Below are 24,462 nucleotides of genomic sequence, written 5' to 3'. Positions count from 1 at the left end.
TTGCTATGGGTAGTCACAGAATCGCTTACCAGGGAAAAGGGAGGATTTTCTTTGTGCTTTGACAACTGGATTCTCTCATCCCTGCATGCAAAAGGACTCCCAAGAAACAACCTCCTTGAAACAGACTTCCTCCCCTTCCAGAAATTGGACACCAAGACTTCTAATCACTCCCCTTTCCAGGGAAAAAAAGCCTGTCTGCCTTTCCTCTTTGAGAGCATTCTCCTCTCCTTCTCTTCGCTAGTCCTGGGCCATGCAATTTTACAGATTTCTTTCAGCCAGGTGCCTTTAAGCCACAGAAGTTCAGTTTTCTGCAACTAAAACATGTCATATATCCAGAGAAACTGGATTGCAAATTTCTCCTTTTGGGTCCACTTCCTTAATGTCCAGGCGTTCTGCTGTGGTAGAAATCCTTCACCGGGCAGATTTTTCTTTCCAGACAAGAGGCAAGGTCAGTTCTTTTCTCTTGTTCTTTTTCCATTAAACAGCTGCATTTAACATATGAAAACATGGCATCTTTCCTGCACATTCCCTCTCCTGATCTTATACATTAAAAGGGCACATTTGTAAGGAAGCCTATAAAGTTGCATTGTTTGTACGGTACATCTAGTCTCTACTTCCATATTTGAACTGTTTCATTGCTTACAATATTTAACTTCTATGTAGCTTTGTAAACCATTTACTTTCCAGCCTGCTAGCTTCCCAAGTACAGCCACTGATATTCTGAACTCTTAAAATGGTGAGGTAGCTACAGCCTTCTTGATGGCTGTTTAATGTCCCACAAAAGACAAGGCTTGTCTGGGTTGTGGTTACAACATCCTTGCCACTGGCCAGCCTGTAACATTCAACCCATTTCCAAAATGATGCCACTAAAGAGGACATGCTCATATTGATCATAGAACAACAGGCCACAACTCCCTGAATAAAACTTCTTTTAAGTTTTAACTGTATGACTTTTTAATAGTTTCATATGGCAACTGCAAAAGAATGTGCTATTTTGTTGCTGTATAGAAAAAAGAGGGGGGGGGGAACTAATGGAGGAAAGGATTCTGTAACCCAAATTCATCTCCAGGATAAACTTGTGACCTGCATGAATTATAAAAATCAAGGAAATTTGTGTGTGTTGCTCATGAACTACCCATTCCATTTTATTGGATACAGGAGAACGCAACTCTATGAGTTTATGTGTATGAAAAATGATTTTCCCCTGGGTTGGAATCCAGGGAACCTGTCTGTTTCTCCCATAATTTCCTTGCCAATTGAGGCATCCCACCTGAGCCATCAGTTGCAGTGGCATGAAGTGGCATGCAGCGTGTGGTTGGTCTGGTTAGTCTGTGGAACTCCTTGCCACAGGATGTGGTGACGGCATCTGGCCTAGATGCTTATAAAAGCGGATTGGACAAGTTTCTGGAGGAAAAATCCATTACGGGTTACAAGCCATGATGTGCATGTGCAACCTCCTGATTTTAGAAATGGGCTATGTCAGAATGCCAGATGCAAGGGACGAACAAGATGCAGGTCTCTTGTTATCTGGTGTGCTCCCTGGGGCATTTGGTGGGCAGCTGTGAGATACAGGAAGCTGGACTAGATGGGCCTATGGCCTGATCCGGTGGGGCTGTTCTTATGTTCTTAACCCAATGCATGCCAAGTGAAGCGACCATACAGTGAACTTCAGTCTCCCTAGTAATTCTGAGTGAAGGAGAGGTTGGCACATGATGTGCTAGCTCCAGAGCAAAGGAAAATGACTATTTAAGTCTTAATGATTATTGCTCAGGTAGTGTAGTGCAGGCAACTGAGAGCCCTAATCTATGCATGTCTACTCAGAAGTAAGCCCTGTAATAGTCAATGGACTTACTCCCATGTAAATGAGGATAGACGCAGACTGATTCACAAAGCATGTGTCTGTCTAACAGATGAAACATTAGCATGCAGAGGCTACTCCAGGTGCTGTGATTTCATGAAAAGGCTATATGGGTCCAGTAGTTTCTCCACAAATTTATCACAGTTTGCAATTATGTGGTGGAAATTGCCAGACTTGCCTTACATCAAATGGCTTACCCATGGTACCTGTCCCCATGTTATTACATTTGACAAAATTGCCATATACCTCTACTCATATATTTGCATATTTTCACCACCATTTCATTAGTGGTATTTGCTCTGTAGCAAGTCAGTGTTCAGTAGACTTCCACTGCTATTAATCATAGACAAAAAGCAACTCTTTTTGTGTTTGTGCTGGGATCTGGCATTCACCTGCCTATCTGGGTCACAGTATGCAATTGACCTGCTAGAGGGGAAGCAGCAACCTCCTCTTTAGAAAGGTTTAGCTCAGAGGCCAAGAGTTTAATTTTGTTTCCTTTCTCTTTTCTCTCTTCTGGGAGGAATTGGAGTAGAGAGGTGGGATGGGGGAAAGTGAAAGTTTGGGAGTGATGGGCTTTCTTATTTGGATTTTTAAAAAGTTCAATCAATGTCAAATATTAAGCATTCTAATCTAAGGTTTAACATCATTTGGATAATGGTTCATAATGTTTATCATTTTGCTCAGTTAATACTGCCAGCCATCAGCAAATGATCTTGAAATCTGGACCTAGAGAGAACCCAGATGGCTTTCAAGTAGTATTGGAATTATTTACAAAAATGTATATCATGTCTTTCCCCCAATATTTGGAGCACTCAAGGCTGCTGCCAAAAGTATATAAATCTATAAGAGCAATAAAATGCCATACTAAAACCAGTGCCATAAAACAATACAACAGAAGTAGCTGCAAAGGTATTATCAACTCCCTCTTAAGAACATAAGAACAGCCCCACTGGATCAGGCCATAGGCCCATCTAGTCCAGCTTCCTGTATCTCACAGTGGCCCACCAAATGCCCCAGGGAGCACACCAGATAACAAAAGACCTCATCCTGGTGCCCTCCCTTGCATCTGGCATTCTGACATAGCCCATTTCTAAAATCAGGAGGTTGCACATACACATCATGGCTTGTACCCATGGATTGTAATGGATTGTAATGGATTTTTCCTCCAGAAACTTGTCTAATCCCCTTTTAAAGGTGTCCAGGCCAGATGCCGTCACCACATCCTGTGGCAAGGAGTTCCACAGACCAACCACACGCTGAGTAAAGAAATATTTTCTCTTGTCTGTTCTAACTCTCCCAACACTCAATTTTAGTGGATGTCCCCTGGTTCTGGTGTTATGTGAGAGTGGAAAACACAGACAGTGGAAGCAAAAAATCCTGGAAGCAAAATAGAACTGTATTTTAATTGTATTGATTTTATGTTATATTGTTAGCTGCCTTGAGTTCCCTTTGGTTTGGGAGAAAGTTGGGATACAAATACATAAAATAAAATAAAACTAAGAAGGAAAAGGTAGGCAAAAAAGAAAGGTTCTTAGCCGGAAGCCTAGCAGGAAGGGCCCCCTAGTTCTTAACTCAACCAGGAGAGAATTCTGCAGTAATGGTGCCATCACAGAGAAGGCTCTATCCCTTGGTGCTGCCAGTCTGTCTGTCAGAGGAGGCGTGTATAGCAGGGCCTCTTCTGTTGATCTCAGGAGACAAACTGGTTCATATGGGAGAAGCTAATTCTTTGAAAACCCTGGTCCCAAGCTATATAGGGCTTTAAAGGTCAAAAACAGCATTTGGAATTGTGCCTGAAAATGAACTGGTAAGCTGTGAAGCCTCAAGAGCAGCAGTCTGACCAAGTCAAGCTGCCAGGCCCTTGAAACCACACAGGTTACCATGTTCTACACATTTCCAGATGGTCTTCAAGGACAGTCCCACATACAGCCCATCAGAGTTGTCAAGGCCTGAAGACACCAAGACATGGACCACAGTGGTTAGGTCCAATCAGCTCAAATATAACCACAGCTGGTGCACCACCCTAAGCTGAGCAAAGGCCTCTCTGGCAACCACTACCACCTGGCAATTAGGGCACCTAGAAGGACTCCTAAGCTATGAATCTATTCTTGCAGGAGTGCACTCTTATTCAGAACTGGCTGATGATACAGCACCTGAGTCATGGATTTTTGAGTGAAGAGGACCCTTGGTTCTAGATTTAATTTCAACTTGTTAACCCTCATTCAGTCCTTAACTTTCTCCAGATTTCAGTACCTTCCTCAGCATTAGATGGTAAATGTATAGAGCTTGGAGTAATTACATATTTATGATACCCAACTTCAAACTCTTTCTTCAGGAGAGGGTAAATCACATCTTTCTTTAATGCTACTGGTAACACTCCCTTCATCAGAGATTAATTAACAACTTTCCCTTTCCACTGCCTCTTCCCCACCTCCACAAATCTAATGAGTCAAGCTGGTCAAAGGTCAAGTGGGTAGGCAGGTGGCCTTCCACTCCAAAGGATTCTGTCCACATCCTCAGGTTGTTCAAGCATAAAAGAATCCAAAACAACTGGATCAATAGGAGCATATTTAAAGCACCTAGTGCCAGCACTAAGTGACGATAGGATTGGGCCCTAAGTCCCATTATGCTCAATGAACTTACTTCTGAATAGACATGCATAGGATCATACTGCAAAAAAGGCATATTTGTTTAATCAGGCAACATATTTTTAAAAAAATATTTTTAATACAAGTACAGTACACAAACAAATTGCAGTTGGCAATTGCCATCTTTAGAAGCATTCCCCCTTTCTCTTGCATAAGAAGCAATGCTTCTTCAAAGATGATACCTGCTACAACATGTGTGCATCACCTAGACACAGAAGAGAGTATGCTTCTTGCTTCAGAACTAGTATATCTTGCCCACAAGCAAATAAATGCAAATTCAATCAATTTTCTTTAACTGGAGTTATTTTAAAATCAAGAGGAGAGGGATCTCTACAAGCGGGTTGGGGTCCTTGTTTGGCTGGAAGAAAGAGAACAGACTTCTAAAAATGGGTGAGGGAGTAGAAAGCCAGAAATCTGGTGAACAGGATGTGGGGTCTCTGTTGCATATGTAGAGTGGGGTAGATTTTCAGCTGTTGTTAATTATTGTGGCTTCCAGGCTTGCTTCAAAGGAACTGTAATCACCAGCTGAGGACTTGGCACATGCATCCCATGTAACTGGTTAAATTTTGTGTTTGCAAGTCAGGTCGTAAATCAGAAAAAGAGATGAGACTGGCTGTCTTTGTTTCTTCAAGGGAGGCAGAGGGGGCTTTGAAAAAGGGTGCCTTAAGAATTGCTAGAGGAATTGTGGGAGAGGTAAACACTGTTCCTAGAAATTGCTGTCATTTTAAACACTGTAACACCAGTGGTGGGGGAGGAGGAGTATATTGCAAAACTTCATTTACACAGAGTGTAATTACATCTGGGAGACACTCCCAGAAGATGGTGGTGATGGTCATTAGCTTATGTAGCTTTTGTGAAGAATTAGACAAATCTGTGGAGGGAAGTTGTCTAGGATGTACAAAATAGAGGCTGGGAGCAGGCAGTGGTCATTGTCTTCATGTCATGATCATCAGCTTCTAACTAGTGAGAACAAATTCCTTATCTGAGCTAGGTGGGCCTTGCCCTGATCCTGCAAAGCAATTCTTAGCAACTTACAGAATCTCTGAGATCTCAGTATCATGAGTTTTTATCGACACAGAGCCTGTGTCGATAGAGACTGGATCATAGAAGATATTTGTTCAAATACCTGCTTGACTAACAAGCCCATCAGAGGACCTTGGAGCAGTTAGTTCACTCTCTTTTAGCCTAATCTACCTCATAGGGTTGTGGTAAGGGTATACTAGAATAACCCCATGTGCACAACCTTGAGCTCATTGTACATCAAAGTAAACAGTGATCTAATCTAATGTAAGAAGCTATTTTTATTGGCTTGTTTTCTTCCCTAGACAATTTTTTTAAAACATTACAAGAATATCAAGTGGTCAGCCCAGCAAAAGTCGATGCAGATGGGAGCTTCCTCTCCTACAGTTTACATCACCAGGCCTCGAATGTCAGAAGGAAAAGAGACTTCAGGAGAAAAGACAGTAAAGTGTATTATAAAATAAAGCACAAGGAGAAGGAGCTCTTCTTTAACTTGACCGTCAATCAAGGATTAGTATCCAATAATTATATTCTGGAAAGGCGACATGGCAACTACACTGGAGCAAAGATCGTACCTCACCTGCGAGCTTCATGTCACCTCATTGGGTCAGTCTTGCAGCCGGATTCCAAGAGTGGGAGAGCAGCAATCAGCACTTGCAGTGGACTAGTAAGTGAAAAAAGAACTCTGATTTTGTCTTTCTTACTGTTGGTAATTATAGATATTCTGATCAAAAAAGTCACCCCAAAGTCAGGGGTTTAAAAAATGGCATTCAAAATTGGTTCTGTTGGTGGATTATTTTAATTCACAATTGGCTAGCAAGGTGAGGTTGTGAGTAAAGTGCATCTGGGGCCTGGCCTGGGCTGTACTTCTGCTGCTTGACACTGAAGGTAGTTCACAAATCATCTGGTACGTTACCTCTCCCCGCCTCTGAAAAAACTGTACAAGGGTTGAGCGACTTACTGTATTACCTGTGACGAGATTGCATAGCAAGTGCGTTTGTACACTTGGTGAAACAACCAGTTGGCAAGTGTGTCACTGAGCTTGGGTTGTTACTTTATGCCACATTCTCATCATGCCACTTTGAACATGTAAATCGACTTTGAAGGGGAAGACCAGAAGTCCCCTTCTCATCCTCGGTCTGCCGTTTGTCCCATTCCTCCCCTGTCCTGTTCGATCAACTCCCCACCTCTCTCCCCCTCCCCCGTGCTGACTTACTGGTGCCAGGGGTCATTGCGAGGTTGTTGGCATGGGGCAGCGGTCACTTGCTGCCAGCTGCACAAAGTGGTGTGTTCACATTTTGTGACAACCTTAAAGGATCTTGCCCTGCTGGAATGCTAGTTTCAGACATAGGATTGGTCCTTTAGAGATGTGGTACTGGATGCAAAGAGAAACTTTTGGAGCAGAGAGGTAGAACTGTGTGTCATCAGTGTAAAGACAGTCCTGAAAGCCATAGGATTCGATAAGATTATTATGTATGAAGAGAGGGCCAGGAACAGATCAGCAGAGAGAGGAGAAAGCTGAAGAGCAGCTTTTCCCTGTAGAAACATTGAAAATACAATCAGATAAGTAAAAAGAGAACTATCTGAGAAAAGAATCATAGATGCCTAAGCATAAAGGGAGTGAGCTGAGCATGGACTGTCTTCTCAATGCTTAGGGGTTTTTTTTTAATGTCTGTCATACTATGTTTTGCAATGTAAACATACAAAAATTCCATCCCTGCTCCCACTTTATCAGTAGGGAATGAAAGTACTTTGCTTTGCAAATATTTGCAAAGCTGGTTCTGGAACTGTTTAAAAACAAGCATGACAGCAGGCCTGGTATAGAAAGAAATTTTGTTCTTTTAGTTTTCATTATTCTTTCAAATGCTGAACTGTCAGGACAGTTTAAAAATGTTTCCCTAAATGTGATATCCAGTTGCAGTAAAGATAATTAGATGGTCAGTGGGCAGAAATTAAACACTGCAATCCTATGCATGTCTCCTCAGAAATAACCCCAATGAGTTGAATGGAACTTACTCCCAGGTAAGGCTGCATAGGATTGCAGCCGGACAGCCTAATCCTGAGCTGCCCAGTGCGCAGGGCTGCAGCAATGCCAAAATGGCTACATTCAAAATGGCTGCTGCCATCTCCTCGGGAGAAGGGGATATTCATCCCCTTCCCCAGAGTAAGGGAAGTAGCCCCGCAACAGGGCTACTCAATTCTGCGAAGGCTCTTAAGCTGGCACCGAATGAAGCCGGGTTGGGCCCTGCAGCCCAACACGGGGCTCTGGATCTGGCGGAGCCGGGCCTGTCCCCTCCAGCCCTGCTCTTTCCCTCCGCCACACCGTACCCCTGCCCTCAGCCCAGCCTGGAATACCTCCTTCCCGTCTCCCCCCTGCCCCATTTTACCTCTCCACCACCTAGCGTTTCACAAAGAGCGCCAGGTGGCAGACAGCGGGCCCAGCTCCTGATCTGGCCCAGCATGGGCTCCGCTGGGCTAGCTCTGGCGCTGGGTCCACTACATGCTGTACTCTGCCTTTTGCAGAATATTATGTGAACAGCTTGTGCTGGTGGGCATGCCTCTTCTTCCCACTTTGCTACCCTGTTAGTGTTGTGTTCATATATTGATGTAACACTAAACAAACTTATTACACTGAATGTGACAAAAGGTTGGCAAAGCTAATATTGATAAGTGTCTTCTACTGTATGAGGTTTTTACATGAAATTACAGGTGTCCAAATGCATGTGAATTCTAATAGCTAACTTGAAACCAGGTCACTACCAGAGGACTTAGGGCCCAATTCTATGGGCCATGGTACTGGCTCTCTGCCAGTACCACTGGTCTGGCTGTTGCAAAAAGTGCCATAAGACACTTTTGCAGCAGTGGTATGGGCACACCACTGGTGCTGAGCCCAGTGTCGGTCAACACAGGGTCGCAGTGCTGGAGGATGGCCACCAAGAGCTCAAGGTGGTAAGTATTGCTGCCAGCCTGCGGCAGTGCTGTTTGGGGTGGAGGAGAGCAGGAAGGGGGCAGAACTGGGCAGGGGGAGGGTGGGGAAGGGGAGGAGCAGGCTCAGGAGGGGCGTGGATACCGTGGCAGGTTCTGCTGCTGTAATCTGACCTCCACCTCCCAGGGTGGGAACCCAACATGAGTTTCCTAAATTCTGCACCTGTTCAATAATGAGCGCAGATCTGAGGAGACCCATTGGGGCTGCCTGGGTGCTACATTTGTTCCCTTACCCTGAGGAGGCCTGGCATTGCTTCCCTGCCCCATTAGATACAGTGGTCACCATTTTGGCTCCACTGTAGCCCTGGACGCTAGGGAAGCTTAGGACTGGGCTGTTAAACAGAGGTGTATTCTTGCCCCCTTGTTTTTCAGTTTATGTATAAATGATGTGATGCTTGTACTGAAAGATGATTTTTCCCTGTTAGTGTTGCTTATCAGAAACTTGTTTATGCTGACTTTTTTTTTTTTGAACGAGAGCAAATTGATGTTGTTCTGTGCTGATTACATGATCTTATGAACACAAAATCCTCTTTGCCTTTGGAGGCTTCTAAACTGTAGTGATTACTGCCTAAACAAACAACAAGGTTTTAGTGAATTCCTTCTCTTCCCTGTAAAGCTGCAGATTTCAACACACTTATGGTGGAGCCAGGCCCACCGAACAGAGTGAGACTGGCTTCTCTTTTTCTCTAGGTTAAAGGACCCTAACCTTTTGACATACATTGTGTGTAGAAGACCCTGGCTTGGGACAAATGGTTGGTCTGAATGAACATTTGATTCTTTCAGTCCTTCTGGTTCTGCTTTGCTAACTGAGCAGCTTGTGCCAGGACTTGAACTTGTGATGGAAGGATATTTATAAAAAACTTGGAGTGTTTTGATGAGTAACAGGCCAGTACCCATCTGGTTGAAATAATAATGCAGCTTTCATATGTGATTTCGTGTTATAGATCAGAGCTTTAAACTATACACTAAATCAGCTTTTCTGTTGCTGTTCTTTTGATGTGCTCCTTAGTGCAGCTTTGTGTTCCTGAACTATGAGAATTAATTACCTTACTGACTTTTGCTCATGGCTAATTCTCACATTATTTCAGTGGGCTTAAGTGCACCTCTTTTTGATTTGGACTGTGACCTGGATTTCTTTGTTTCTGTATATGAATTCAGTAGGCTGAAACACCTGGAATCTTCACTCAAGGAGGCTTTAGACAAGAATATAAAATTGGTCTGTTGATTGCGATGAAGAGGATTGAAGCACAGTCTCAAATAATCAACTTTCTGTATAACTGGAAAAAAACCCAACATTATTTCTTAAATAAAAAGTTGCTGCCATAGGCTTCTTGAAAACATTACATAAAATAAATTAAATGGGAGAACACAGCAAACTGAAGATGTAAGCATTGGAAAGAAGCAGCATTTTGAGATCAGTGCCAGATCAAGTGGCAGATCAGAGAGGCATGTGGTACAGAACTCTATTGGAACCATGGGATAGTGTTTTAAAGCAGTTTCAAGTGAAACTAACTTTCCAGCACAGGTACAGCTGCAATGCAATCTGAGATCCCCTTACCTTGAGGAGGCCCCTGTGATTGCCCTGTGACTGCCTCTGTGATTGAGGGATCCAGCGCATGCCCTGTTGGCATGGCTACATCCGGGCTGGAAACTTAGATAGGACTGGGCTCTGGGGTTTTCCATTTTTGCCCAAATCCAGTGTGGCGATTTGTTTGTGTGTTTATTTGGCTCTCAGTATGGAGCATCACCATTCATTTTAATGTAAGAAGCAGATTTGCATGCACAATTTCTTGTACATGGATCCACTGTGTTCAGATGACATCTTGTGCATGCAAGAGACCCTTCTCTGAGTGCATGCAGATCTCTGCATTGGAGTGTAAATAAATAAACATCAGTAGGCTAACAGTTTTCCATTTTGAATATACATGACTGCCCTGGTATGCAGCAACATCTTTGGCCAATGTGGCTAAAAAAATGCGTTGCCATGGAAAAAGTGTTACTTATTGGGGGTTAAAGTAACATGTTATGCTGTTAAGACTGCATGAAGCATCATTGATCAGATTGAGACTTATTCCTGTGTCCTCGTTCATAGGAATGAGCTGCATGAAAATGTTTCCTTTTTAAAGCTATGGTAAACATTTCCTACTTTCTCAGATAGGGAAACACTGGAAAGTTATTCATCATCTGTGGCAAAGGTCACATTCTCAGCCTTGCAGAATGTTGACCCTTGCTCTCGCTGATTTTAAAAATCTCATAGAATAGCAAAGCAAAGTATGAAGAGGAAAACAAAGCAGACAATACAGAAGGGATATTGTTTCATTCCATTTTCCAAACAGGTGGGGCGTTTATGGTAGACTTTGCAAAATCAGTTTCATTTGGAACAGAGAGCAATGAAAATATGGTGCATGGAATCCTTATGCCAATTTTCTGATATAGAATGTACGAGTTGAGCAGGTTTTCAAAAAACGATGCTGCATGATGCACACAAGTAGTACCAGTACCCAAGCAATATTCGCATCAAGTGCAGGGGTTGGAATCTCAAGTTTTATCTCTCCATGAAAAAGAGTCTACGTTCAACACACCACTTGAGAGAGAAACATAATGGTTGATTTCAAGTTGCCACTGCCAAGGTTTCTGATTAGTATTTTAAAAAAATCTCACGTATAACTACAGTGTGTTAGTGTGGTGGTTCTTGTGAGTTTCAGAATGTCGACAAGCGGGACTTTTCCACATACGTACAGTGGGTTCCAGCATATTATGTGCAATGCATTAGGGATCTCATTCATGTGAGACGAGGCCTAGAGGCCACTTTAGAAGCTACTGGATAAGAACATAAGAACAGCCCCGCTGGATCAGGCCATAGGCCCATCTAGTCCAGCTTCCTATATCTCACAGCAGCCCACCAAATGCCCCAGGGAGCACACAAGACAACAAGAGACCTGCATCCTGGTGCCCTCCCTTGCATCTGACATAGCCCATTTCTAAAATCAGGAGGATGCACATACCCATCATGGCTTGTAACCCGTAAGGGATTTTTCCTCCAGAAATTTGTCCAATTCGCTTTTATAAGCATCTAGGCCAGTTGCCATCACCACATGCTGTGGCAAGGAGTTCCACAGACCAACCACACGCTGAATAAAGAAATATTTTCTTCTGTCTGTACTAACACTCCCAACATTCAACTTTAGTGAATGTCCCCTGGTTCTGGTATTGTGTGAGAGGGTAAAGAGCATCTCTCTATCCACTCTATCGTTCCCTTGCATAATTTTGTATGTCTCAATCATGTCCCCCCTCAGGCGCCTCTTTTCTAGGCTGAAAAGGCCCAAACACTGTAGCCTTTCCTTGTAAGGACGGGGCCCCAGCCCAGAAATCATCTTAGGGCACAATCCTAACCCCTTATGCCAGTACTTTCCAGCACTGACATAAGGGCAATGCAGCTCTGAGGTAAGGGAACAAACATTTCCTTACTTTGAGGAGGACTTTGTGAGTGACACCCAACTGCAGGAAGCAGCACATGTCCCATTGGCACCGCTATGCCAGTGCTGGAAAGCACTGACGTAAGGGGTTAGGATTGTGCCCTTAGTGGTTCTCTTTTGCACCTTTTCCATTTCCACTATGTCCTTTTTGAGATGTGGTGTCCAATACTGGACACAATACTCCAGGTGTGGCCTTACCATCAGTTTGTACAACAACATTATAATATTAGCCGTTTTGTTCTCAATACCCTTCCTAATGATCCCAAGCATAGAATTGGCCTCCTTCACTACCGCTGCACATTAGGTCGACACTTCATCAAGCTGTCCACCACCACCCCGAGATCCCTCTCCTGATCTATCACAGACAGCTCAGAACCCATTAGACTATATGTGAAGTTTTGATTTTGATTTTTTGCCTCAGTGTGCATGACTTTACACTTACTTACATTGAAACGTACCTGCTCTTTTGCTGCCCATTCTGCCAGTTTGGAGAGATCCTTCTGGAGCGCCTCACAATCACTTCGGGTCTTCACCACTCGCAAAAGCTTGGTGTCGTCTGCAAACTTAACCACTTCGCTGCTCCAAGCTGTCTCCAGGTCATTTATGAACAGGTTGAAAAGCACCGGTCCCAGGACAGATCCTTGGGGCACACGCTTTTCACCTCTCTCCATTGTGAAAATTGCCCATTGACACCCACTCTCTGCTTCCTGGTCTTCAACCAGTTTCCAATCCTGGAGAGGACCTGCCGTCTAATTCCCTGACTGTGGAGTTTCCTCAGCAGCCTTTGGTGAGGGACCGTGTCAAATGTCTTCTGAAAATCCAGATATATAATGTCCATGGGTTCTCCCACATGCACATGCCTGTTGACCTTTTCAAATAATTCTAAAAGGTTCGTGAGGCAAGACTTACCCTTACAGAAGCCATGCTGATTCTCCCTCAGCAAGGTTTGTTCATCTATGTGTGTGGAGATTCTATCTTCGATGAAGCATTCCATCATCTTACCTGGAATAGATGTTAGGCTGACTGGCTTATAGTTTCCTGGGTCCCCTCCCCTTTTTAAAGATTGCTGTGACATTTGCTGTCCTCCAATCCTCTGGCATCGTGGCCATTTTAAGGGACAAGTTGCATATTTTAGTCAAGAGATCAGCAACTTCATTCTTCAGTTCCTTAATAACTCTTGGGTGGATGTCATCAGGGCCTGGTGACTTATTGATCTTTAATTTGTCAATGAGGTCTGAAATATATTCTCTTTTAACCTCTATATGACTTAATTCCTTGGTCAGGAGGGGCCATTTGGGCAGTGGTATCTGCCCGAGGTCTTCTGTTGTGAAGACAGATGCAAAGAACTCATTTAATTTCTCTGCCATCTCTAAGTCTCCTTTTATCTCCCCTTTCCCTCCCTCACCATCCAGAGGGCCAACCGCTTCTCTGGCGGGTTTCCTGCTTCTAACATATTTGAAGAAGCTTTTATTATTCCCCTTAATGTTGCTGGCCATGCGTTCGTCATAGTTTCTCTTGGCCTCCTTCTTACATTTCTTTTGCCACAGTTTATGTTCCTTTTTATTCTCCTCATTAGGGCAAGACTTCCATTTATGGAAGGATTGAATTCCAATCCAGACTGGATTCCAGTCCTCAAGGTTTTAGTGGAATCCCACATTTTCAGAATTCTGGTGCATTGCAGCAGCTGTTCATTGAGATTCAGAACCGCCAACCTCAATGAATATCAGTAGTCTAACGCTCTTCTACCCTGAGGCAATAAATCTACACTGGACGTCCTTTGCAGCATTTCTCTTATTTTGCTTAAAATGCTGTACTTGTATGCAGAACAATATTCAGAAATGTCGGCCTGAGCTTCTGTGATCATCAACCTGAAGATTTATCTTCAAAGTATAATTCATAGTAAGATTCTGTGTTAGCCTGAAGCCTCGTGTCTCCTTTGGAAACTTAAGCCTCGGTGATTAAAAATCTTGCAGTGTTGGGACTGCTTCGTTTGTAATGCAAAAACCTTTTTGTCAACTAAGCTGGTTGATATAAAATAGAACAGAAAAGTGTTCAAATAACAGGCCCTTTTATGTAAGCACATTGCATGCTGTGGGAGGGGGCAGTAATATCATCTATAGAAGCCCCGAAAATTCTTACAATTGGTCATCTAATTGTTGCGTCAAAATAATTGAGTACTTGTGGAATGCACCAGCAAAACTACCATTCCCACTCTGTTCAGTAGTAATTGAAATGATTAGAGCACTTACCCTGAATATAACCTTGTAATGGGTTGTGTTGGTCTCTACCTCCTCCATCTCTTTCCAAGGGGAGAGGCCCATGTGAAAAGGGATGGGATAGGACATTGTGATGGATCTGGTTGGTGGAAGAGTCCAGAGTGTTGACAGGGGGCGTTGATATGGTTGCTTAGGGGGTTTGTTTTAGTAATAATGCAAACAGACTCTTGCATAAGGCTAATTGGTCCGACAGTCACAGACAGTGGCTTAGCTAATAGGGTTCAGGGGGTAGCAGTTGCACCGGGCAACAAGCTTTAGGGGGGCAACAAGTTGAGCTTGGTATTAGAGGCCAAAATTGTGAAAATCTTGGTATGTACTAATAATACCATCATATAATATATCATTGGAAAGGTAATTTAATGCAGAATGCAATGAAATAAACTGCATTAGACTAACCAAATTAGACTACAGATCTGATAGACTATCTGTATTCTATCAAAAGTTATGACCAATTAACCAGAAAAAACACAACTGCCTTAAGGAACAAAAAGTGGATTTCTTTAAACTCAAAACTCACCTATGAGACTGATTGTTCTGAGAGCCAATGAGATGTTGTTATGAACCAATAATATGTCAGCTCTCATTTCCATGTATTATAATACAGTTATTCCTGCTAATTGCATAAAGAGACACTTTTTCAAGTGGTGCTCCTCTTACATTTAGCAGGGAGAGAATAACCATCCCGCTTCATCCCAACACAGTTTTTCTAATCAATAAGGGGCACATTTTTTTTTATTTACTTAATGAAATTTGATTTTGTCGTGGAGGGGGAACTACAAAATCTTTGATCCCAGGTAGCAGATAAATGCCTTAGCTATGCAACTGGCTGGGGGGAAGTGGCAGAGCAAGTGGATGATGAGCTGCTGGGGGAAGGGGGCAGGTTTTCCCCCAATTTTCACTTTTTAAAAAGCTGGGCATGATGTCACGTCTGGTTGTGACATCACTTCTGGGGCATTTTGAGCTCCACATCGGGCGACACAATCATTAGCTACGCCACTGGTCACAGGTCTACTCCTTCCCTTGTTGCCTTCATGAAGGAGGCTCCACTCTTCTCTTCATAGTGAGCTCCTCCTTGTTAGACTGGCAGGGGTGCCAGGCAGGAAAGGTTAGGGAATGTCCACTAAAATGTGTAAGACAGGCGCTTGTCCCTTGTCCTTCTCACAAGGCCAGGGGCTTGGCTGTCTTGAACTCCTAGTCCCCTCAGCCAGAAAAAATCCCTACATGGGGTGCCTGAATGCTTTCTGGACCCTTTTCTCCCCAAATCCCACATCAGCTTCCCTTCTTCCTTCCATTTTTGTAGCCCCTCTGCTTTACCCTGATGGAGGTATGTGGCTCTGACCAGCTGCTGTTTACTGGTGCCAGTATGGCATTTTATTTTCAAATTACACAGTCAGCTAAAGTGGTCCATCAACAGGTAACTTCAGTTTTATACTTCATTAAATCTTTTGACCAGACCCTCGGGAAACAGGGAATCTGTCCTGAGAGTAGAAATTGCTAGTTATCCCAAATGTATTTATTACTCTTTAAATTTTTATCCTCCCCTTTCCTCAAGGAGCTCAAAGTGGTGAGCATGGTCCACCCCCATTTATTCTTCATAAGACCTCTATGAAATAGAATAGGCTGAGAGGAAATAGCGGGACCACCCAGTGGACTTCATGGTTAGGCCGGAATTTGTGCCCGGGTTTCCCCACTTCATCTGCTACCTCATGCTGGCTCTTTGCTTTACCACTGTAGCTTTGGAACTCTTTATGGGGATTGCAACACGTATAATTTTATTAATGATCTGTGCCGTGCCTCTGCATTGTTTTATGGGATTCTCCGTTTTGTATATTTTGAATGCAGTAACAGAAAAGCTTCACTACTGAGTGGAAAAAACAGCAAAGTCATAGCAAACTTGCAAGCTGAAGCTGCAGGATCAATGAACATAATGCAAAAGTAACCTAATCCAAATGATAACCATGAACAACTGACTTGTGGGTTGCCTCTTTTGCAGCCTATGTAGAAAGGCTCTCCTTTGATGCTGCTGTTCTCTCTTCCTTAACTGTGTAGTGGAAACATTAACACTGGGGCTCAACTTACAAATTCCATAAGGAAGTGCTTGGCATGACAAGCTGTTCTGTTGCTGACCAGAGAGCAGAAGGAGAGAAAGCGTCAGCCATTGTCAGTGCAAGCACAATTAAGTGCACACACTTTGTTTTAATGTGTGACCCCAAACCTGGGTCTGTTTGTCATTATAACCTGTTCTTGATCCAGAAGTTCTTTGCACCTCATGCTGCAGCAATGCAGAATTCCTGCCAGCTGTTCCCTTTCTCACAGCTCTGCAGCCAAATGTGTACCTGCCAACATTTGAAAGCCCCAAAGGCTTACCGTATATATTAAAGTTCCTCCCCCAGCTCTAGAAATTCCTCTCCTATGGTTTAACTGGTGAATAATCAGATCTGGACGTCACCAGATCTGGAAGTCCATGTATCTTGGCAGATGCTGAGCATGAAACAAAAAATATATGGGGATTCTCACATTTCTATTTCTCCCACTGATACAATTAAATTAAACAATGGAAAAATTAAAAAAAACAAAACAATGGAAATTAGCATTTTCAAAAGACAGGTGAGTTGGATGTAGATGCAAATACAGTCCTGCCCCCATTCCCCCCCACACACACAGACACACGCACACACACACGTATGTGTGTACACCTTATAATAAAGAAAGGGAAATTAAACAAGAGCAAAATCATATAAAATGAGTAGTAGGTTAAAGGTTTATATGTAACACATGCACATAGCTAAGTCATGTAGGTATCAATTCTCAGAGAGAGAGAGAGAGAGAGAGCAAGGAGAAAGCCTGACTTCCTGAAAGGGGGGTGGAAGAAGAAAAGTGAGATGTACAAAGTAGTCCAGCAGGCAGAAGGATAGGGGTTGTCACGGTAGAGGGAGGCAGGAGAAGCAGGGATCAAAGCTTGGAGAAAACAGGAGCTGCAATCAAGGTGCAGTAGCAGCTTGACTAGCTGTGATTTAGAGGTGGGTCGAAAAGAATGACCTATGCTCATCTAATGTGCCAAAAATCAGTTCACAGTGGGAGAGTCTGCTCCCTACCATACAGTACTATTAACCAATATATCAGTTGCCCTGAATGGATATTTTCTCAGTTCATCCAGCAGCTTCAGTTGATAGATTGGTTAAGAGGAACTATACTGAGAGAGTACAGAGCTGATCACTTGAGTTTGTTCAGACGAGCAGAATACAGATTCTGGGAGAGGGAACTTGGAACCTAGATTTAAGGAGATAGGCTTAGGATAGAAACTGGGAAAAGGAAAACAGAGAGTGGGGCCAATGGCCAAGATGACTGTATTCTCCAGAGATGATTTCTGGAGAGTAGAAGCAGGGAGGAGGCTGTGCTAGATAGCCAATGTTCAGCCTTTTTCCAAAAGAAATAAATGAAACACAGGTTGGAAGCAAAGAAGGTTATATTCAGATTGCTGCGCACTGTTCTACATACCCAGGAAAGTGACCATAGTTCTGCTGAGATAAGGTAGGGAGAATTAATAATAAAAAATATTTTTCCCCTTACTTCTTACTAGAAGTTATTTCTGCCTCCAAGTTACTTCTCACATCTGCTTTCAAGTAACTACAGTACCTTATTATGCAAGCAGATCAAGAATTTATGCCATTCTAAGGAATTCCATTCTCTTTGTTTTAAAATCATGTAAAGGATGCTATAAATGAACCTTTGGCAAGAATCCAAAGCCAGAGAATGAGAAGAAAGAACGTTATAAGGAAAGCTCAAATCCAAAAGACACATAATTGCATGCTCTTGTTGTTCCATTCCATTGGTGTTTTTGGCAGCTGCATAGCTCAGCTGTCTGGAACCCTTAACATATAAATACTGAACTATCTTGGGTGTTTAGAGGAGTGAAGGACACCAAGTGCCGTGTTCTTAGGGAGATGAAACGTAAACACATTTTAGGAACTTACAAGGCAGTACTTGCTAGTTGTAAGTTATTGCCAAGGAATTTGCTTGCTGCTGACCAGCAGGAGTTCCTCGTAACAATCCAGGGTCCTTCTGGGCCAGCTGAGACAGAAACAAAACTGGGTGGATGTCAGTATTCTATGAAAACCAATTATTAGTCTCGTCACATACTTCCAATCACTCTCCTCACCTGTTGCCCTCCCCAGATACAAAACAGAGGTTATAATGGTGTGGAAAGAGTAAATAGGGCTAATATATTCTTCCTCCCTGCCATGTGTCTTCCCAAGCACAGTTAAAAATATTTGGGGAGAGACATCCATTAAATTTGATCCATGCTTGTTTATGTAATGAATGTATGGAATTCAGAAGGTTGGAATGGCCATAAGCAAAGAAAGCTTGGAGGGAAAAATAAAGAATTTTACAGAGAATAGGTTTAGCAGTGTCAAGCACTTAGATCCCCCACCCACCCATGAATAGTTAGTGGGGGTTGAATGTATGAAACTGCCTTATCCTGAGTCAGGTTCAATCCAGTATCCACTGGCAACTTGCTCTGTATGTCAAGACAACAAGAAGCTGAGTGTCAAAGGAAAGGGGGGGTGTTGCATCATAAAGAAAAAAGAACCTCCAGTATATGTCATTATTGGCGGCACAAAGGCTAAGCAGCAGGGGGCCATAATTTTTTTTAGCAATTGAAGCAGATAGAACACAAGCCCGTGGGAAAGTGATGTCCAAAACCATGCCAGTGTCAGGAGAAGAATTTGTTTACAAGCGTCCTTCTAGGCTTTCACAGCCGTTTATGCAGACGGGGGAGCCAACGCACGGAGTGGCAGCATTAGTCATGGTTCACAAGCTGTCCTCAAAAGGATAAGAGCAAAAATAATATATTTGTTGTGTGTTAATGGAACCAGAGGAAGCTACTACATAAATGCCAATCAGGGACAAAATACATAGTTATCCTTGTGGAAGGTATCTGTTCCAGGCTATTCTATTTTGTAAATGGGGTGTGTGTGTGTGTGTGTGTGTGTGTGAGAGAGAGAGAGAGAGAGAGAGAGAGATCCCTAATTTCTGTACATTCAAAAGCTAGCATGTCAGGAAGTTTGCTAGGCCAGAACTCATGGGGATGTTTGCTTGTTTAGGTTTGCTTGGGCAGGAGGTCTGGTCTAGAGGGTAGAGCCTCCGTCTACCTGAAGATAACATCCACAAGGTCGCCAGTTCGAGGCCACCGGCACCGTGCGACCTTGAAGCAGCTGACAAGCTGAATCCCAGCTATTTCCATCTGCTCTGAGCGTGGGAGGATGGAGGCCAGAATGTGAAGCCAGATCGGAATGAAATACCTTGAATGTAGTGGTTCTTGAAAGAAAGAACCTTCTTTCAATTGTAAAAATCCCTATTTAATAAGGGATTTAAATAAAAGCCTGCCTATGTAAACCGCCTTGAATAAAGTCTTGAATAAAGACCAAGAAAGTCGGTATATAAATACCTGTTGTTGTTGTTGTTGTTGTTGTTGTTGTTGTTATTGTTATTATTGTTTATATAGCATCATCAGTGTACATCTGGGCTCCACAAATTTGCTTTGGGTCCAGAAGCCACCCTAAAAATGTAGGATAAGTTTTTCAGCTTTCAGGGTTTTATTTAACACTGGCCTCCAAAAATCTGACATATTACCAGTGAATGGTATAAATTAGGTTTTACATGTAAACATGCCTTGTAAACGCATTTCCAGCCACTGTTGACGGCAGGGAAACTTGGTAGATGTCAATATGACAGCTAAAAGGTCTAAGGGCTTTGATCCAAAAAAAAGGAAGTTATATCAAGAAACATGTTTTTAAAGTTATTGGCACTAAAACTGCAATCCTGTGTGCACTTATCTGGAAGAAGGTCCCATTGAATCAATTGAGCTTACTTTTGAGTAAATATGCTGTAGAACAAGCTCTCCCCCCCCACTTCCTTTCTTGATTGGTGTGGTAGGCTGCTGGAGCAAAGATGCAGAGAGAGAGAGAGAGAGAGAGAGAGAGAGAGAGATACGTGTGCATGTGTGCCTAGATGGCATGTACTCCATGTGACACCCCATCTAGGAGTGTGTGAGTAAGTGAAAGAGAGAGGCTCCCTCCATAAACAAGTTCCCTCTCTCTTCTCCGCTTCCTCCTGGCATTGACTTCTCCTGCGCCTCCCCTGGCTCAGTGGGTTGCACTGCTAAAGCTTCTTTCTCACTGCTAATGGGGCTAATGAGGCTTCCTTTCCAAGGTTGACTTGACTCTGTTACTGCTGAGGCCCAGTAACTCCAGTATTTGAGGCAATGGCCACTGTGCTTTACAGCAATGGCTGCCCCTTAGCTGCAGACTTGTAGCAGTTCCCTGGGGAACCACAAAGAAATTTTGAGTTGCCAGGACAACCTAGTGCTGAGAATTTGTCAAGCCGTTGGGTACAAGTCACTTTATCTAGAACGGAAAGACAGTTTCAGTGGGCCACTGTGAGATGCAGGAAGCTGGACTAGATGGGCCTTTGGCCTGATCCAGCAGGTCTTGTGTCCTCTGCCCCAGAGGGCTTGCAGCCCTAGAAACTGATGCAAGGGAGACAACAGAGAGAGGGAAGGGGAACGTAGGCAGGAATGAACAGGCATGCGATTGTTTCAATAACAAGTATTTACTGGTAGCTGCAATTGGGAATGGGGATTGAAATATCATATCAGAGCCTTCACAGTAGGAGATGCATAGATGGGCAAGTGAAACTGCAACCCCCAACTGTACATGATGCACCATTAATCCTGATGGGCTTAGTTTTTTTTTTTCTGAATAGCAATAGCGCAAATGGGGATTTCTTTCTGGGACAAAGAGTGACCACAGACTGTGATCCAGATCAGGACCACTGTCAGGGACAAAGGGCTTAAGATCCCTGTGGCATGGACCTGATGAAGATTCTCCCCCCCCCCCCGGCTGCTAGTGACTACCAGAAAACCTACTGCCCAATCTTATTGGAAGGTGGAATAAAGTCAGCCGGAGGCAAGAGGCACCATTCCCAAAACGATGTCTGTTGAAAATTGTCGTAGGATCTGGCTCCCTGTAGGCAAATTGTAATAAAGCTTCCTCTGACACCACAGTAATGTGGAAGTCTGATTCATGGTATGGCTCAGTGCTTGGCAATATATGTAAAATTCTGTTCCTTTTCTCATTGGAGGTGAATAATACCGTTGTGTTTTTTTTGGCAAGTACTGTGTGGTCAGGTGAATTACCTTCTCTCTCTCTGACACTAATTATCGCATGACATCAACTTATCAGGTCTGCTGTATTTGTTTTGTTTTGTACTATGTACTGTGTCTCTCTAAATGTCAGGTTAGACCCTGAGACTAGTCATTAAGTTATCAAGCGATTTGTTCTAGAAGATTTTATTTTGTTTGTTTGTGGGGTTTTTTCTGTGGACGTATGGTTGTACTAACTTTGCACAGACAGGATGGACTGTCAAGCTGAGATCTTCTGGGACCTCCTTTCAGAATGTCATGACTATCCTAATAACCTGTCACAGCTCTGTCTTTGAGTGTGTCCTCTCTGCAGGCTGGATTGCCAGTTATATAAACTGTAATTGCATTGCCTTGAAATCCCAGAAGAGTTTCAGAATGTAAAGTAGCTGCTGCCTTCCCTGGTAACTTTTAACTTCACTTTCCTGTCTGGAGAGCTATAATGTGTGACTTATTGCTCCTGCAATCATCAGGCCAAATTTGACTCTTTCCTTATATGCAGGAGTGAAGTCAGCAAGACAAGGTAGGACTAACCGACAAGGAATCAAGGTGAAGTTGAGGCAAGTTGATGACAGAAAACAGCACTGAACTAAGCCTGGGCTGTAACTAGGGTGGGATCACTGAGATATATTGCATCACCCTTAAATTTTTTAGGCTTTTTAATTTATGACATGACAGCCTCCATTTAAAAAAGAGAGAGAACTTTCATTCTTTTTGGAACATTAGTAACTATAAAAAAAACTATGGCAGCTGGTTCTCTCCCAGAAGCACAGTGCGGAGGCACTCTAGAGACACCCTACTGTCTTCCTCCACCTCCTCTTTCATTCCCTCTCCTTTTTGCTTTTCAAATCCAGTGTGAAAGGGGAGGAGGAAGAATAACTTGTCTCCTGGCACATTGGTGGGGAGTGCTCTTGTGAAGGTGGTCTGTTGCCCCACACCATGGAGACAGCAATTAACAGGCACCTGATCTGCACCATAGCAGCAGTAGTGGAATGAGTGGCTGGGGAAGATGCTCTGTGGCAACAGGAGCAACCAATGGACACCCACATGCCCACAGTCACCGCCCCACCCAATCCACTGAGGTTTAGTCTGCCTCTGGGACAAGATGGCCCAACCCTGGGCTGCAGTCATTCCCTCGTCCACTGCCCAACGTGATTGCTTTATTGTGCCTCATGGGCAGTCTAGCCCTGGAAATGAAATCCCCTGGACCTGTGTTGACCCAGACTTGGCCCAACCTGAGCCCTCTGAAGGTGACTGGAGAGTCTGTAGAGACCATGTACATCTGCCCACAGCCTTTGAGGGCTTCAGAATGCCTCCTAGAGACAAAAAAAGTCCATTCTGGTTTTGACGAAGAAGCTGGAACTGACTCTCCTGCCTCTAGGAGGCATTCTGAAGCCTGCAGAGGCCACAGGCTGACATGCTTCTGTGGGCTTCAGAACAGCTACGGATGTGAGTGAAGCAAGGCTCCAGTCACGTTCAGACTACAGGTGGGCTCAGAAAACCGTGGATTTTCTTATCTGCAGTTTTTGGTATCTGTGGGAGGTCCAGGAACTGATCCCTTGCAGATACAGATGCATCAGCTGTAAATGTTTCAAGAGAAAGTGGGACACTCTTATTCTTCCTTTCTCCATCACTAGTTTAGAACGACTGATGCTTATTTGGGGGATTGTACGCCTTTTGTTTCTTGGCACTCTAATCTAATGACATCCTCCTTATGTAACAAAAAGTGGGTTTTCTATCATTTTTGTTTTTGCGGCTGACAATCATGGAATTGTTCACAATACATTTCCTGATTTAAGGTCACTCTGATCTTCTAAGGACTAGTTCTGTCATCGGCCCATCAATCGTAGTTTAATTCACAGTGACATTCCATCAATGGCTTCTCTACCCTCACTAACCTGGAAGTGTATTGTGCTTCACAGAGAGCATTTGATGAAGAAAAGGTTACACAGGATGTGGTATCAGTGCATAAACAAGATAATTACCATGCAGTAAACTTGGTCCAGGTGTAGGCTAGTGGATACTTGGTATAGGAAAATCAATTTCTGTGTCTCAGTTGCACACTTTGCAGTTACACATAGCATGGGTAAAACTGCTGAAATATCTTATTGATTTCTTGTCTTTTTGCTGGAGGTGGGGTAGTGTACAGACCACTGACCAGTAACTGTTATAGCAGTTAAGAGCTTTGTCAGATTTGAGTAGACTTAAACCATCCATTCCAAGGTCCTAACCAATATGTACAGTGGTATCACAAGGGAGGTGCAGCGGTGTGGATTGCTCTGGGTGACAAACATGGGGTGTGTGTTACACCACCACTGGCAAAAATAGTAAAATCTTTGTATTTTTGAATAATACCATCATGTTATATATCGTTAGATGCAGAATTTCATGTAGAATGCAATGAAGTAAACCTTGCTGAAATATCTGTGTGCTATCAAATGTAGATATGAAAAACCAGAAAAGGAAGTCATGTTGTCATGTTGGCAACCTTCAGTCTCAAAAGACTATGGTATTGCGCTCTGAAAGGTGGTTCTGGAACAGCGTCTAGTGTGGCTGAAAAGGCCAATTCGGGAGTGACAAACCCTTCCACACTGGGAGCAAGTGCAGTCTGTCCCTGGTCTGTCTCCCTGGCTATGGGCCTTCCTTCTTTGCCTCTTAGCCTTAGACTTTTGGCCAGTCTGTTGTCTCTTCAAACTGGGAAAGGCCATGCTGCACAGCCTGCCTCCAAGCAGGCCGCTCAGAGACCAGGGTTTCCCACTTGTTGAGGTCCACTCCTAAGGCCTTCAGATCCCTCTTGCAGATGTCCTTGTATCGCAGCTGTGGTCTACCTATAGGGCGCTTTCCTTGCACGAGTTCTCCATAGAGGAGATCCTTTGGGATCCGGCCATCATCCATTCTCACAACATGACCGAGCCAACGCCGAAAAGGAAGTAATAGCTGCCTTATGTAACAAAAAGTGGATTTCCTGAACTTAAAACTGATCAATGAGACTCCTCTTGAA

General features: G+C 43.5%; 1 protein-coding gene across 1 annotated transcript in view; it reads left to right on the top strand.

Annotated features, from left to right (window-relative positions):
- Positions 1–277: 277 nt before the first annotated feature.
- Positions 278–24,462, top strand: part of ADAMTS12 (ADAM metallopeptidase with thrombospondin type 1 motif 12) — a 148,848-nt gene continuing 124,663 nt past the window's right edge. Inside the window, exons 1-2 of the mRNA XM_066615124.1 lie at positions 278–448; positions 5,829–6,190. Coding sequence (XP_066471221.1) covers positions 322–448; positions 5,829–6,190 — 489 coding nt within the window. The 5' untranslated portion in view covers positions 278–321. The remainder of the gene's footprint in view (positions 449–5,828; positions 6,191–24,462) is intronic.

The sequence above is a fragment of the Tiliqua scincoides genome, chromosome 2 (assembly GCF_035046505.1).
Source record: "Tiliqua scincoides isolate rTilSci1 chromosome 2, rTilSci1.hap2, whole genome shotgun sequence".
Classification (NCBI taxonomy): Eukaryota; Metazoa; Chordata; class Lepidosauria; order Squamata; family Scincidae; genus Tiliqua; species Tiliqua scincoides.
This window is presented reverse-complemented; position numbering and strand designations above follow the sequence as displayed.